Source organism: Furipterus horrens, unplaced genomic scaffold (genome assembly GCF_987537825.1).
Source record: "Furipterus horrens unplaced genomic scaffold, mFurHor1.1.pri manual_scaffold_2, whole genome shotgun sequence".
In the NCBI taxonomy this organism is placed as follows: Eukaryota; Metazoa; Chordata; class Mammalia; order Chiroptera; family Furipteridae; genus Furipterus; species Furipterus horrens.
Window position 1 is genome coordinate 164,800,079 of NW_028327172.1, and position 13,761 is coordinate 164,813,839.

The 13,761-nt window shown below is 35.1% G+C and overlaps 1 protein-coding gene across 1 annotated transcript in view; it reads right to left on the reverse strand.

Moving 5' to 3' along the window:
• CFAP299 (cilia and flagella associated protein 299) overlaps positions 1-13,761 on the reverse strand; it is a 556,975-nt gene that overhangs the window by 62,485 nt on the left and 480,729 nt on the right. Inside the window, exon 4 of the mRNA XM_090268084.1 lies at positions 4,389-4,531. Coding sequence (XP_090124210.1) covers positions 4,389-4,531 — 143 coding nt within the window. The remainder of the gene's footprint in view (positions 1-4,388; positions 4,532-13,761) is intronic.

Sequence of the window (13,761 nt, forward strand, 5' to 3'; positions counted from 1 at the left end):
ATGGTGAGAAAAAAAAATCCAGAGTTCATTTCAACAAACTGGAATATGGAGAAGGAACAAGCAGTCAACCAATGCAGCGAGAGGAAATGGGAAGCAACAATGAGAGGATCAGAAACCTCTGGGACAGCTATAAAAGGCCCAACATAAGAATCATTGGTTTGCCAGAGAATGAGGAAGATGAACTAGAACTTGAAAAATTGAGTGAAAATATAATAAAGGAGAACTTCCCAGACTTGGGGAAGGGAATAGACTTGCAGGTCCAGGAAGCAAGGAGAGTTCCCAAGAGACTGGACCCAGGGAGAACCACCCCAAGACACATTATAATCAAAATGTCAAAAATTAAAGATAAAGAGAGAATCTTAAAAGCAGCAAGAGAGAAGAAAAGAATTATGTACAAAGGGGTCCCAATTAGACTATCAGCTGACTTCTCAAGGGAAACCCTACAGGCAAGAAGGGACTGGCAAGAAATATTCAAAGTAATGAAAATCCAAAACCTACAACCACGAATACTCTATCCAGCGAAATTGTCATTCAGAATAGAAGGACAGAGAAAGTGTTTCCAGGACAAAATAAAACTGAAAGAGTTCATTAGATCCAAACCACTGTTATATGAGATGTTAAAGGGACTGGTTTAAAAAAACAGAAGCTAGAGAGATGAAACAAAGGCAAACTAAATAGGCAACGAGAGTGGAAAAGGAACTGTGGGTACGGGAAGCATATTGGGGGGAGGTCAACAGGGAGGGGGAATGGGGAAAGGGAGGGAGATGATATAGGAATTGGGGATCAAGGTAGGAGGGAATGGAATAGACGGAGAGAGGTTGGGAGGAACTGTATGCACAACTAATGGACATAATCTAAAAGGGGGGGACAACTGGAGGGAGGGGGGCCACCGGGTGGAGGGGAGCAGAGGGAAGGGAAATTGGCACAAATGTAATATTTTAATCAATAAAACACATTAAATCTGAAAAAAAAAAAGAATTATTGTGAAAATATAACAAATGAGCGAGATCCTGTTATTTTCGGGAGGGATTAATAAAACCAGAGTGAAATTAGAAACAAACCAACAGAATACAGAACTTAAGTTATGACACACATGGTGTTGCAGATATGCAAAAGGAGACAGTGGGTTTTCCAATAAGTGTTGCTAACACATTATTAGTGATAGGGAAAAACAAACAAAAATATGGACCCTTACCTAACCACCACATACAATATTAAATTCAGGTAGTTTAAAGATATAAAATAAAAAGCAAGTGACCTCCAGAAAGGTAAGGATTTGTTAAACATAGGAAATGCAAAAATGCAAACCTCAGAGGAAAAGATTAATAAAATGTGTTAATCTATCAACATTTCTGACTTCTGACCACCAAAAGTCCATGTAAAGTAAGTGAAAGGAAAATTATACATGTGAAACTTGTGAGAGGCAAAGGATTAATCAATATCTAAAACATAATAAAATAAAATAATAAAAAGAATTCCTACAATCTACAAGAAAAGGCAGAAAAATATAAACTAATAGCAAAATGAGGAAAATCTTAACAGACACTATATAGAAAGAAAATCTGAACAACCAGTAAAAGATGCCCAATGTGATTAGATTGTGGAAATGAAAAATAAAACCACAATGAGAGATCATTTATAAGTTACCTATGTTGAAAAAAATTATTAATATCATGTGTTGGTGAGGATAAGGGTTAACCAGAGCACTTATATAGACTTCTGGTGGGTAAAAATTGGTATAACACTTTGAAAACAATTTGGCATTATCTGTAAAGTATTGTGTTTTTGGCTCTGCACTGTTTTCATATATTAAGGACAAATAATCAAATACTTATTTCATCCTTCTACATGAGTTGAATTCTATTTAAGAGTAAGCAAATAAGTGATAAAGAAAAGTTATCCACTATGGAAGAAGTATAACCAAAAATGCAGAATGAATAATAATAGAATTAGAAAATCACTATTATGCAACCCTTGGTAAAAATATTTTGGTAGCCTCCATTATTTTATGCTAAAATCATTGGGTGTAAGTTGATGTGGAAACATTATAAGCAAGTGATCAGTCAGACACCATCTGAACCCACTGATGAAGCTCATATAATTAAAATTTTTTACCTACAAAAAAGTGAACTTTGAATTTCATTATGTCATTTGACAGGAAATAGGAGGAAAGAGGTGAGCATAACAAAAACCAATATGGAAGAGGTTAGTTATATTTGGCATTTCTTAAGACAAATGACCTGGTTTCTCCAACAAATCTACAGCATAAAAAATAAGAGTAAGAGACACTTTATAAAGTAAAGGAATTGCAAAAGACAGAATAAGAAAACAATAGTTTGGATTTTGATTTGGTCAAACCAACTGTGAAAAGATAACTTAAACACAATCGATGAAATAAAAACAAGGACTAACTAGGTATTTAAATATTAAGGAATTATTTTGTTAGGTATAATAATGTCATCATGTCTTCTTTAAAAATATTATTAAATAAAGATTCATACTTCAGTAATAACAAGTGAATGGCATAGCTTATATATACTTTAGTAAAAACAAGTTGTTAAGGTAATAGACTCTAGTGCTTTTAGTAAATTATTAGTTATAGGGGTAGTTATGGAGGGGAAGAAGCCTAGGTTAATGTCTGGATTTTGCCTTGAGTTGCAGGGTGGTGCAATTTGCCAAGAGAGCAGATACAGAAGGCACAGCAGGCTTCAGGGATTAAAATAAATTTAATTTTGATACTTAGAGATTCTCTGAAGTGAGCAGTAGGATAATTGAGTCTGAAATAAAAAAGAGAGACCTGTGCTCCAGTTGTAGTGTGAAAACTTCTCCACTTCAGAAAAGTGATCAAACCACCCAAGAGAAAGTACCGTATTCCCTCACTTATCATGGGTATTATATTCTAGAACCCCACCCCCTGCTGAGATAGGTAAAAATCCGCAAAGTAGGAACCTTATATTTATTTTAGTTTTTATATGTATTTTAAGGCTTTATAAACCCTTCCCACACACTTATAAACCATTCCCAGTCCCTTATTAACCTTTCCCACTCTCTTATTAACCTTTTCCACACTTTTATAAACACTACTTATGCTCTTAAACATATTCTACACACTTAAACCTACATAACTTTAACAGTACCTCAAAATCCTGCAATATAGCAAAAAGTCTGTGATAAATAATTAAATATAATTTTTTTAAAAAATCCCGTGATACAGTGAGGCCACAATAAGTGAACCACGATATAAAGAGGGACTACTGTATATGGTAAGAAAAAAAGTCCAAGGATGAACTCTGGTGAATACCAACATGTATGACATAAACAAGAGGAGAATTCAATGACAGATTCTGTATTTTGAGGGAGGTTAGTGAAAGAGTTAAGAAAAAGCCCATTAATGGGTGGCCAATGGCCATCACAGTTGAATTTGGAGACCATAAATTATTAGTAGCAGCCATCCACACGTGCATGAAATTTCCTTCACTTTTCTTCAGCAATGCTCAGATGTCTGGCTATAGGTACAGGCAAGAGACATTTACTTTGGGAGTTAGCAGGACAGATAGAATCAAAGCACAAAAAGACATGGGCAGTGGGGATTATTATAAGAGAAAAGTTAAATCATATGCCATGCATCTAGGTTAGATAGGATAAAGATAAGTCCATAAAAGTGATGATGGGTTAGCAAGTCTTTAGATAATAGCAGTAAGTATGAATAGAGATGGCAGGGGTGTCAGGAACAAAGTATTATTACAAGGGTCAACTAACGAGCTGGAAACGGTAGTGGAGTTCAAGCAGAATGCTGTTACTACTTTTATATTCTAGGGTAACTTGAGACATAGGAGAATATGAAGTTAAGCTTGAGAGCTATTCAGGATAAGGCAGAGAGATGGGATCTGTAAATTGATTGGCAGTGTAGAGCATTTCCTATGTGATGAGATTACAGCTCCAGAGGAAAGGGTAAAAGTCCACAGTAGAAAGAACGATGGGTAGGAGGAACCCCAGAATAAGCCTGTGATGAGAGTAAATGAGAGTGGACCAGTCAGAGAGCTGGACTTTGGTTGGTGGCCAAAGAACAGTGGGAAGAGAATGTGTTAGATGCACTGCTCTTGTTAGCAATTTTTAGGCTCTACTTATCATTTAAAAGAAATATCACTGAGAATTTATTTACCTCATCTCTGAAGACTTCTCTTTCTCAAGCTTTAAGGGGAAAATGCATCTATGTTCATTTTTTATTTTAAAGTCTATTTTTTATTCAAAACACTCTTACCATGTTCCTACTGTATACACATTAGCATTCTAGGCACAATGTAGAACATGAAGTAAAATTCTCTATTTCTTCTGCCTCCGAGGAGCTTGTTCTCCTATCAAAAGTGTGAGAAATGTGTACAACTTACCTCAAGTCTGTGGATCTTGGAAGAAGTCTTTTTTTCCCATTAAAGTAGACTTCAAAATCTTCAGTCTTTAGCCTGTGGGCATAGTCAATGTATCCTGACACTTCCTGCCCATGAGAGTTTCTGTCACGAATGAAGATCACAGACTGATAAGAGAAAAAAATTAGAGAATGGAGACAGTAAATGAATAAAAGTCATTTGAGTAAATTGTGTATGATAATTAAAGCTAAAGTTATTGAATGCTACATGAGCCAGATCCTATCATAAGTGCTTTACAATGATCCTATGACAGAAAAAGAAGTTTGTGACAAGTTAACAGCATAGGAAAAAATGTGCATTTTTAATAATTTCATATAACACTATAAATGATAACTCTTAGAGGTTTTGCTAAATACAGACATTACTTGAAGTGTCTGTAAAACATAATTTATTTACTCTACCCCAATCATATTGTCTTCTCATTGTCATCACCTTTAGATTAAAAAAATCAAAACAAAACAAAAAAATAAACTGAGCAATGGAGAGACTGAGTACCTCACTTGAGGTCTCATAGCTAGTAAATGAAGAAACTCAGATTCAAACCCAGGCTCATATGTTTGTCCTTCTAATCCTGACATCTTGCATTCAAACTCCTATGTATTTTTTGCTATAGAAATATATATTGTATCTCTTCTCATTACCATGATATTCAAAAAAATCTCTTTACAAATTAAAGTGTCTTTACAAAATTAATTTCAAGTTCAAAATTATACAATAAGTACATATTTCTCATTCATATTAATTCCTTCACAGATATCATTGAGCATGTACTACATGTTAGGCATTATTATAGGTGCCAAGACTTACACAGTGAAAAATAAGATAGTAAAAATCCTGAGTTTTCAAAATTTCTGTTCTGGTGCTTGAAGACAGACAATAGGTATGAAAAGGAAATAATACTTATAGTAATTAATAAGTGCCATAAAACAAATCAGAAAAATGGTTGGGGACTTCCGGCCAAGATGGAGGCAGAGACCAGCCAAGATGGAGGCAGAGACAGACATGCGGCGTCTCCCTCCACAACTAGGAAGGAATACAACTACCTTGAAATTAGAAGCAACCAGAAGTTCCAGAAAATCAAACTGTATGGAAGTCCAGCAAACAAAGATATAAAGAAGAAATACTCATCCAGACAGGTACGAGGGGCGGAGCCGGGGCGAAGAGGATGCCGTGTGGTGGTAGCAGCAGTGGTGGCAAAGGCGGGCTGGCAGAAAGCACAGTTACACATTTTAAAAAGTCAGGAGGGACACCTGGGGAGCGTTTCCAGCTCCTCGCCAGACCGCACAGCTCACAATCCCAGCACCAGGGAAAATCAAACTTTATTGCTTTTGACTGTGCAAACCAGTGGGGGTTGAGGTGGAGGCAGAAACTGCTCGTCTCTCAGCAGAGTCCACTTGTTTAAAGGACCCCCACAGTACTATAACATCTGCAGACCCACTCACTCTGGGAACAATGGCCAGAGCAACAGCTAGAGGGGTGCCAGTCCCATATGGAAGTGGAAGAAGTGCCTGGAAAAAGGGTGAGTGCTGGGCAAGTGGCATTGTTCCCTCTCAGACCATTCCCCCACATACAGCGCCACAACATGGTGAAATGAGTAGCCCTGTACTGGTGAATCCCTAAAGCTCTGCTCCTTATAATGTAACAGGAGCGACAGCTCTACCAAAGACACAGAGGCAAACAAACACAGGAGCCTGTCAAGATGAAGAGACAGAGAATTATGGCCCAAAAGAGGGAACAGATCAAGGTTCCAGTGGGAGAACTAAGTGAGGAGGAGATAGCCAACCTCACAGATGAGGAGATAGCCATCCTAACAGATGCAGAATTCCAAACATTGGTGATAAAGATACTCACAGGCTTGAGAGATCTGCTTGAGTATGGCAAATGCATAAGAGAAGAAGTGAAGGCTATTCTAAGTGAAACAAAGGAAAATCCACACAAGACCAATGGTGAGGGGGAAGAAACCAAGGTTCAAATCAATAATTTGGAACAGAAGGAAGAAAAAAACAGTCAACCAATACAGAATGAGGAAAAAAGAATTAAAAAGAATGAGGAAAGGTTTGGGAACCTCTGGGACAACTTTAAACATGCCAACATCCGAATCATGGGGGTGCCAGAAGAAGAGGAAGAACAAAAAATTAAAAACTTATGTGAAAAAATAATGTAGAAAAACTTCACAAGTTTTGCGAAGTAAATAGACATACAAGTCCAGGAAGCACAGAGAGTCCTGGGCAAGCTGGACCCAGAGGGGACCACACCAAGACACATCATGATTAAAATGCCAAATATGAAAGATAAAGAGAGAATCCTAAAAGCAGCAAGAGAGAAGTGGAGAGTTCCCTACAAAGGAGTGCCTATAAGACTATCATCTGATTTCTCAAAAAACAAACAAACAAACAAACAAACAAAAAACACTTTGCAGGCAAGAAGGGACTGGCAACGAGTATTCAATGTGATGAAAAGCAAGAACCTACAACCAAGATTACTCTGTCTAGCAAAGCTATCATTTAGAATGGAAGGGAAGATGAAGTGTTTCCCAGACAAGGTAAAGCTAAAAGAGTTCATCATCACCAAGCCATTATTATATGAAATGTCAAAGGGACTTACTTAAGAAAAAGAAGATCAAAACTATGAACACCAAAATGACAACAAACTCACAACTATCAACAACGGAATCTAAAATACAAAAACAAGATCCAACTAAGCAAACCAGAATAGGAACAGAATCATAGGTATGAGGATCATTTGGAGGGTTATCAGCTGGGAGGGGGGAGAGGGAGAAATGGGGAAATGGTGCGGGGATTAAGAAGCATAATCAGTTGGTACAAAATAGACAGGGGGAAGTTAAGATTAATATAGGAAAGGGTGAAGCCAAAGAATTTATATGCATGACCCATGGATATGAACTAATGGGGTGGGATTGCTGGGCAGAGGGGAGCAAAGGGGGAAAAATTGGAACTACTATAACAACATAATCATAAAATATACTTTAAAAAAAAGAAGAAAGATGGTTGGATAGAGAATGAGTTGTTGGTGTTGAAGGCTACTTTCGGTAATCAGAAAAGACCTTGGGTGGGTCACATTTAAGCCAAGACTTGAAGGAAGAGAGGAAGTAGGCCATGAAACCATCCAGCATAGGAGCTTATCAGGCAAAGGGAACAGCTGGTACAAAGGCACTGAAGTGGAAACAAGGTAACTCAAATGGATGAATCATAGTCTTTTCCTGATCAAGCTAATAGACATTGATCTCAAGTTGTAGGAGAAAAAAAGAATTGGAAATGCTCTTAATGTATGTATTTCCAAATCTAGATCAAAGTGTAGAATTTTCTGGCAAGTTCTCATTTGGAAGAACCTGTAAACAAATCTTCCTTTACCTCTCCAGCAATTACTGGATGTTACTTTTTGTGTCTTTGTGTACTCAATTATAGGAAGCACTAATATGGGTTACCTTAGATAGCAGAGCTTCCAAAAGGATGAATTTGAAAATTTAACAAACTCTTTTCTCTACTGACCTGAGAAAACATATTATTAACAATATTCCAATTGAAGAACAGAAACAATTTACAACTAATTGTTATTTTGCTGGTAAACATCATCTTCCTGCCTTCTCCTGTAGTTTGGCATTAAGTACTGAGAATACTGAGCTGAGAAAGGGGAGGAAGTGTTGTGATGGATTAGTAATATTTTCCAAAGATATGGCTGGAGGAACTAGCATCCATTGTTATCTTATGCTCAATCATATGAATTCAATCCTTAGTCTTCCTCATTTCCCCCCAAGTTAACTTTATATAGATTTCTACATGCTTTTATCCACTTGTTTTTTAGCTTTTATAGCACAAATCCTAAATGGAGAGTAACTCAAAAAGACTTCTTGAGACTCTTACATTATCTAAACCAATAACCAGTTTGGCTTTCCCTTCTTAAATAAGGCCATGAGCTATAACTTAAAAAATTCATATGCAGTCCTAAAGGTGCTTGAAATCTTCATTCCATCAAGACTTTTGATGTTAGACAAGTCATGCGAGGAAAGAAAAAAGGGGAGAAATGTTACAAAATAAGCCTCAACTTTGAAAATGCAACTCAATTAACAGAAAACAAAAACAAAAACAAAAAACCCTTCTCCATTTTTCTCTCTGTCTCTGAATCTATCTCTTTTTAGATGGAAATTGAGTTAGCCTTATTTTTCCAGCAGGTTGGCATACCAGATATTAATACTGACCTTCCTTCTGAAAACAAATAAAAACTCTGGATATAATCTAAAAGGCAACTTGTAACATACATTTTTGCTCTGGTAAGAAAATGAGAAATATTCAGAGTCCAAAAACTAAGTGAAAGCAGGAACCCAGAGAGGAAAGCAGAGTCCTAAGGTCTTCTTTGTCCTGCAGGCATTTTCCAAACCCTAGGGAATTTACACAAGGATTTCATTACCTTGTGAGGTGGGGGGTGGAGGGGTGATGGAAACAAAATCCAGCCTTTTAGGTAGAGACACTAACAGGACTTATTTCCTTAATATAAAGCTGGTTTAAAAAAATCAAAATATATCTTCAATGTGCCTAGAGAAAAGAAGTATCATTCCAGAATTATACATCCAGAGAAAATATCTTCCTAGGGAGCAAAATATTTTAAATTTTAGACCAAAATAGAAGGGACTTGGTTAACACCAGACTCCTGATCAAAGCAATTCTTCAGGATATACTTCAGGCAGAAGAAAATGAGTCAGAGATAAAGAATAGAATGATAATCAAAGAGAGTAGTAAATAAAATATTTGATTACATAAAATAATAACAGCAATGTCTTCTATAATAAAAGAAGAATAGCATGTCCAAAAATTTTAAAAATAAATGTATGTTTGGAAGCAGTTATCAGAATTAAAATCTTGGAATGTCTTTGGGTTTTGTTTTTTAGAATGAGGGCAGCTATCAATATATTAAATAATTTTAGAATTTGATGAATATGCATGGCTCTAGGATGATTTAGGATCTAGAATCACCATCAACAAATGGGAAACCATTTATATAACCTTTAAGTTATTAGAGTAAAATAAAATGAAAAATAGTGATCAGTCAGTGAAACAGAAGGTAAAAAAAAAGGAAAGTATGGAAAAAGAAGGACAAATAAAATATACAGATGTAATATGTATATGGGCTGAATTATATCCCTTCTGAATCCACATGTTGAAACCCTGACCCCCACTACCTTAGACATAGGGCCTTTAAAGAGGTAATTAAGTTTAAATGAGTCAGTTTGGGTAGCCCCTGATCTAATCAGACTTCATAAGAAGAGAAAATTTGAACACAGAGAGACATTAGGGGTTTGTGTGCATAGGAGAAAGAGGATGTAAAGACACAATGAGGAGCCATCTGCAAGCCAAGGAGAAGAAAGCAGATCTGTTCACACCTTGATCTAACTTGGACTTCTAGCCTTAAGAACTGAGAAAATAAATTTCTGTTATTTAAGTCACCCAGTCTGTGGTATTTTGTTACAGCATCTCTAGCAAACTAATTCAGATATTAATCAATTGAAATAGTTAACTAATTACAATTAATGTAAGTGGCAAAATGCTTAGTTAAAAGGCAAAGATTATTAGAGTACACACAAAAATATGATATAAAATATAAGGTTGAAAGTTAAACAATCAAAGAATATAAATAGGAAATTTCCATCTGAAAAAAAGAGCTGTATCAGTATGTTAATATTATGCAAAATGGAATTTGATGCCAAAAAAAAAAGCATTTCTAGAGATAAAGAGTCACCAGATAATGACAAAATAGTCAAGTCACAGAAAGATATAACAATTCCAAACTGGGATGAACCAAATTTAGCCTCAAAATATTTAAAGCAAAAATTGATAAAACTATAAGAATAAATAGACAAAGCATCACTACTGTGGTCAACTTATCTTTCTCATTGAGCTCCATTATCAAATAGAATAAATACATGAATACTATAGAATTAATATATAGTAAAGAATTAAAAATGCAAAGTCAAATGCTCTAATTTTACCTTATTTGAATATCTAAATATGTTTACTTTTCAAAGTTCTTGTGGGTAAAATGACTGATGGTCTAAAATTATATATATTTGGTCATAATTTTTCTATTTTACATTATTATATGTAGCCCTTCTATGTGAGTTAAAGCTTCCTGTCCATGTAAATCTGAGTAAATTTATTTCAAATTTTACTTTCCAGCCATGTAAGAGTCAAGTGTCTACTCTGTGATTTTCATGAATTCTGAGGTTTTCTGAAGTTAGAAAACTTCAACTGAGGCCAAACTGACTGCAGGTGTGAGCCCCTCTAGGATCACCCGATGTCGTTAGGTGGGTTGCTCAAACTCTTAATATTTCTCTGTATTCATAAGGCCTATACCCTCTTGAGTAGGTTCCCCAAAGTCCAGCAAGTTTCCACCAAACTGAAGCAAACAGCACTCCCAATCAAAAAGCATAACAAAACAAAGACCAAAATCCTGCTTGCACCTAAATATTTAATTAATTCAGTCTTCTTCCAGCCTTTTCCTTTCTGTGTCTCCTTCAACTCTATAAAGCAACAGAATAAACTCTTAATTTTATCTTACATGGAACCACTCAGCTCACACTCATGTGCTGTCCTATATACCCAGTTTGTAAGCAATATGCAAATACTGTCTCTTTCTCAATGGAAATTCTGGTGATTATCATATCTATAATTTTAAAAAAATTTAATAGAACAAAATATTCAGTTAAAATTTCTGTAATTTTAAAACTAGAAAAGATAATCCATACAGAGCAAATGAAAGCAACTCCATTGATGCCTTTCTAAGCACAGCTACATATGTGTAAAATTATGTTTTAAAAGTCTTTTGAGTGAAATAGAAAAAAAAGTTTGCTGCAGAAAAAAATATTCCTAATAAACAATATGCTTCATGAAGTTATTTTAAAAATTGATTAGAATTCTTGATTTGTAGTAATTGGTAATAAGTTGTCAGGAAATTAAAACTCAACATATAACTTTAGAAATACATTGTTAAAAAGTACAGTGTAAGAATATAAGAAAAAATAATGAGACATAAGAGGTGAGAGAGAGTTGCAAACCACTTGAAGGCTGGTAAAAATCTTCTTGTTTCTTGTTTATTTTTTATTATATGAATTGTCCAAGAATTAGACTGATGTTAATTAACTTTTGAATAATTAATTTAATGTATTAATTTATAAAATGTATAGTTTCTTCAAAAGTGAATACTAGTTATTCCTACTAATACTACCAGCTATCATTTACTCAGAAAACACCAGGTTCTGAGCAAAACAGAAGCTTTGCATTCATTATCTTATTTGATTATTCCCCAAATCTATAATGAGTAGATAGCATTTATTATCCTCATTTTATAAACGTAAGCACTCAAGGCATTGACAGTGTGAGGAACCTCCCCAGGGACATGCCACTTGAGAGCAGGGTACCTACTTCCACACTCAGGATGGCTTCCCATAAAGCCCATGTTTCTAACCCACTTCATAGTATACAGTAGTCCCTCTCTATATCGCAGTTCACTTATCGTGGTCTCACTGTATCGCGGGATTTTAAAAAATATTATATTTAATTATTTATCATGGATTTTTTGCTATATCGGGATTTTGCTGTACTGTATACATATGTTGTTAAAGTTATATAGGTTTAAGAGTGTAGAATAAAATAGCTAAGTGCTGGAAACAACCTAAGTGCCCATCTGTAGATGAGTGGATCAAAAAACTGTGGTACATTTACACAATGGAGTACTATGCAGCAGAAAGAAAGAAGGAACTCCTGCCATTTGCAACAACATGGATGGAACTAGAGAGAATTATGCTTAGTGAAATAAGCCAGGCAAAGAAAGAAAAATACCATATGATATCACCTAATACAGGAAACTAAAGAACAACACAAACAAAGGAACTAAATAGAACAAAGAGCAGAATAGCAGTCAATAGGGGGGAGGGGAGAGGGAGAGAAGGGGGATAAGTAAGGGAAGGGATTAGTCAAAGAACCCATATAAAAGACTCATGGACATGGACAACGGGGAGGGGATATGATTGCGGGAGAGGGGGTGGGTTGGGTGGGGGAGAGAAATTAGGGGAAAAGGGGACAACTGTAATTGAAAAACCAAAAAAAAAAAAAAAAAAAAAAAGAGTGTAGAATAAATGTAAGGTTCCTACTTCACGGGGGGATCTCGAATGTAATACTCATGATAAGTGAGGGAATACTATACACACAGACCTAGATCCAAATGCTGGCCCTGTGATACTGCTAAGTTAGTGATCCTTTTCAAGATTCAGTTTTCTGTATTATAAAATGGGCATAACAACTGCCTCAGTGTCGTGTGACTTGTATAATGCTATTTTTGTTAAGCACAAAACAATGCCTGGGACACTGTTAAACACAGTAAATATTATCTATTTCTTTAAAAAATTTGTTTTACTACTATTATTGTTATTTTATTTATACTATGCTTAGAGTCTTATCAGTCTTTTAGGATAAGGAAATGAAATACTTTGTAATTATATCAGAATACCATTGCCTAGGTATGTATAACTGTCTTTAGGTTGTAGTACATGGTTCAAATCCTTTAAGTTTAGTCATTCTCAGTTAAAACTCTGAATATATTTTGAAGTTAAAATTTAAATAATATTTTCAAGTATTACACAGGATAGATGTAATTAACAATACAGTTAACATTCTGGCATCCGGAATGTGCAGAATAGGCTATGAGAGCTCTTTGAAGAATTAGGTTTATTTCAGCCTGAATGTGACACTCTTTAGCAATTGAAAGCTTTTTTTATTTGGAGCCCTGTATTGCTTCAAAGGAAATTGGAAAATATTATAAATAATTGTTTTAAGTTTTTCTATAACATTTCTTTTTCCTTTAAAAATATAACAGCTTCATCGAGGTGTAGTTTACATAAGATACTATTTACACCAAAGTTTTAAGTGTGATTTTTAGTAAATTTGCAGAGCTGTGCACTATTTTCATCACCCCAGAGAGATCCCTTGTGCCCATTTCAGTCATCCCTGTTCCTTTCCCCAGCCCCAAGCAAATACTAATCTACTTTTTGTCTCTATAGATTTGATTTCTCTGTATTTTTCATAGAAATGAAATCACACAATATATGATCTTTTTCATCCTAATAAAATTTTTATCACAGTTAATTTCCCAGAAGAAACATGAAAACCATACTTTTCTTTATTTAAGAGCTCCTTTAATTGCTGGTATGTTTCTAAAAGGAAAACTTCCCAAATGCACATTGTTCTTAGATAAGATTCTTTAATCCCCTCTAGACAAGTCAAGATATAACCAATACAAGTATTTCCATAAATCAAATGATATTCATTTG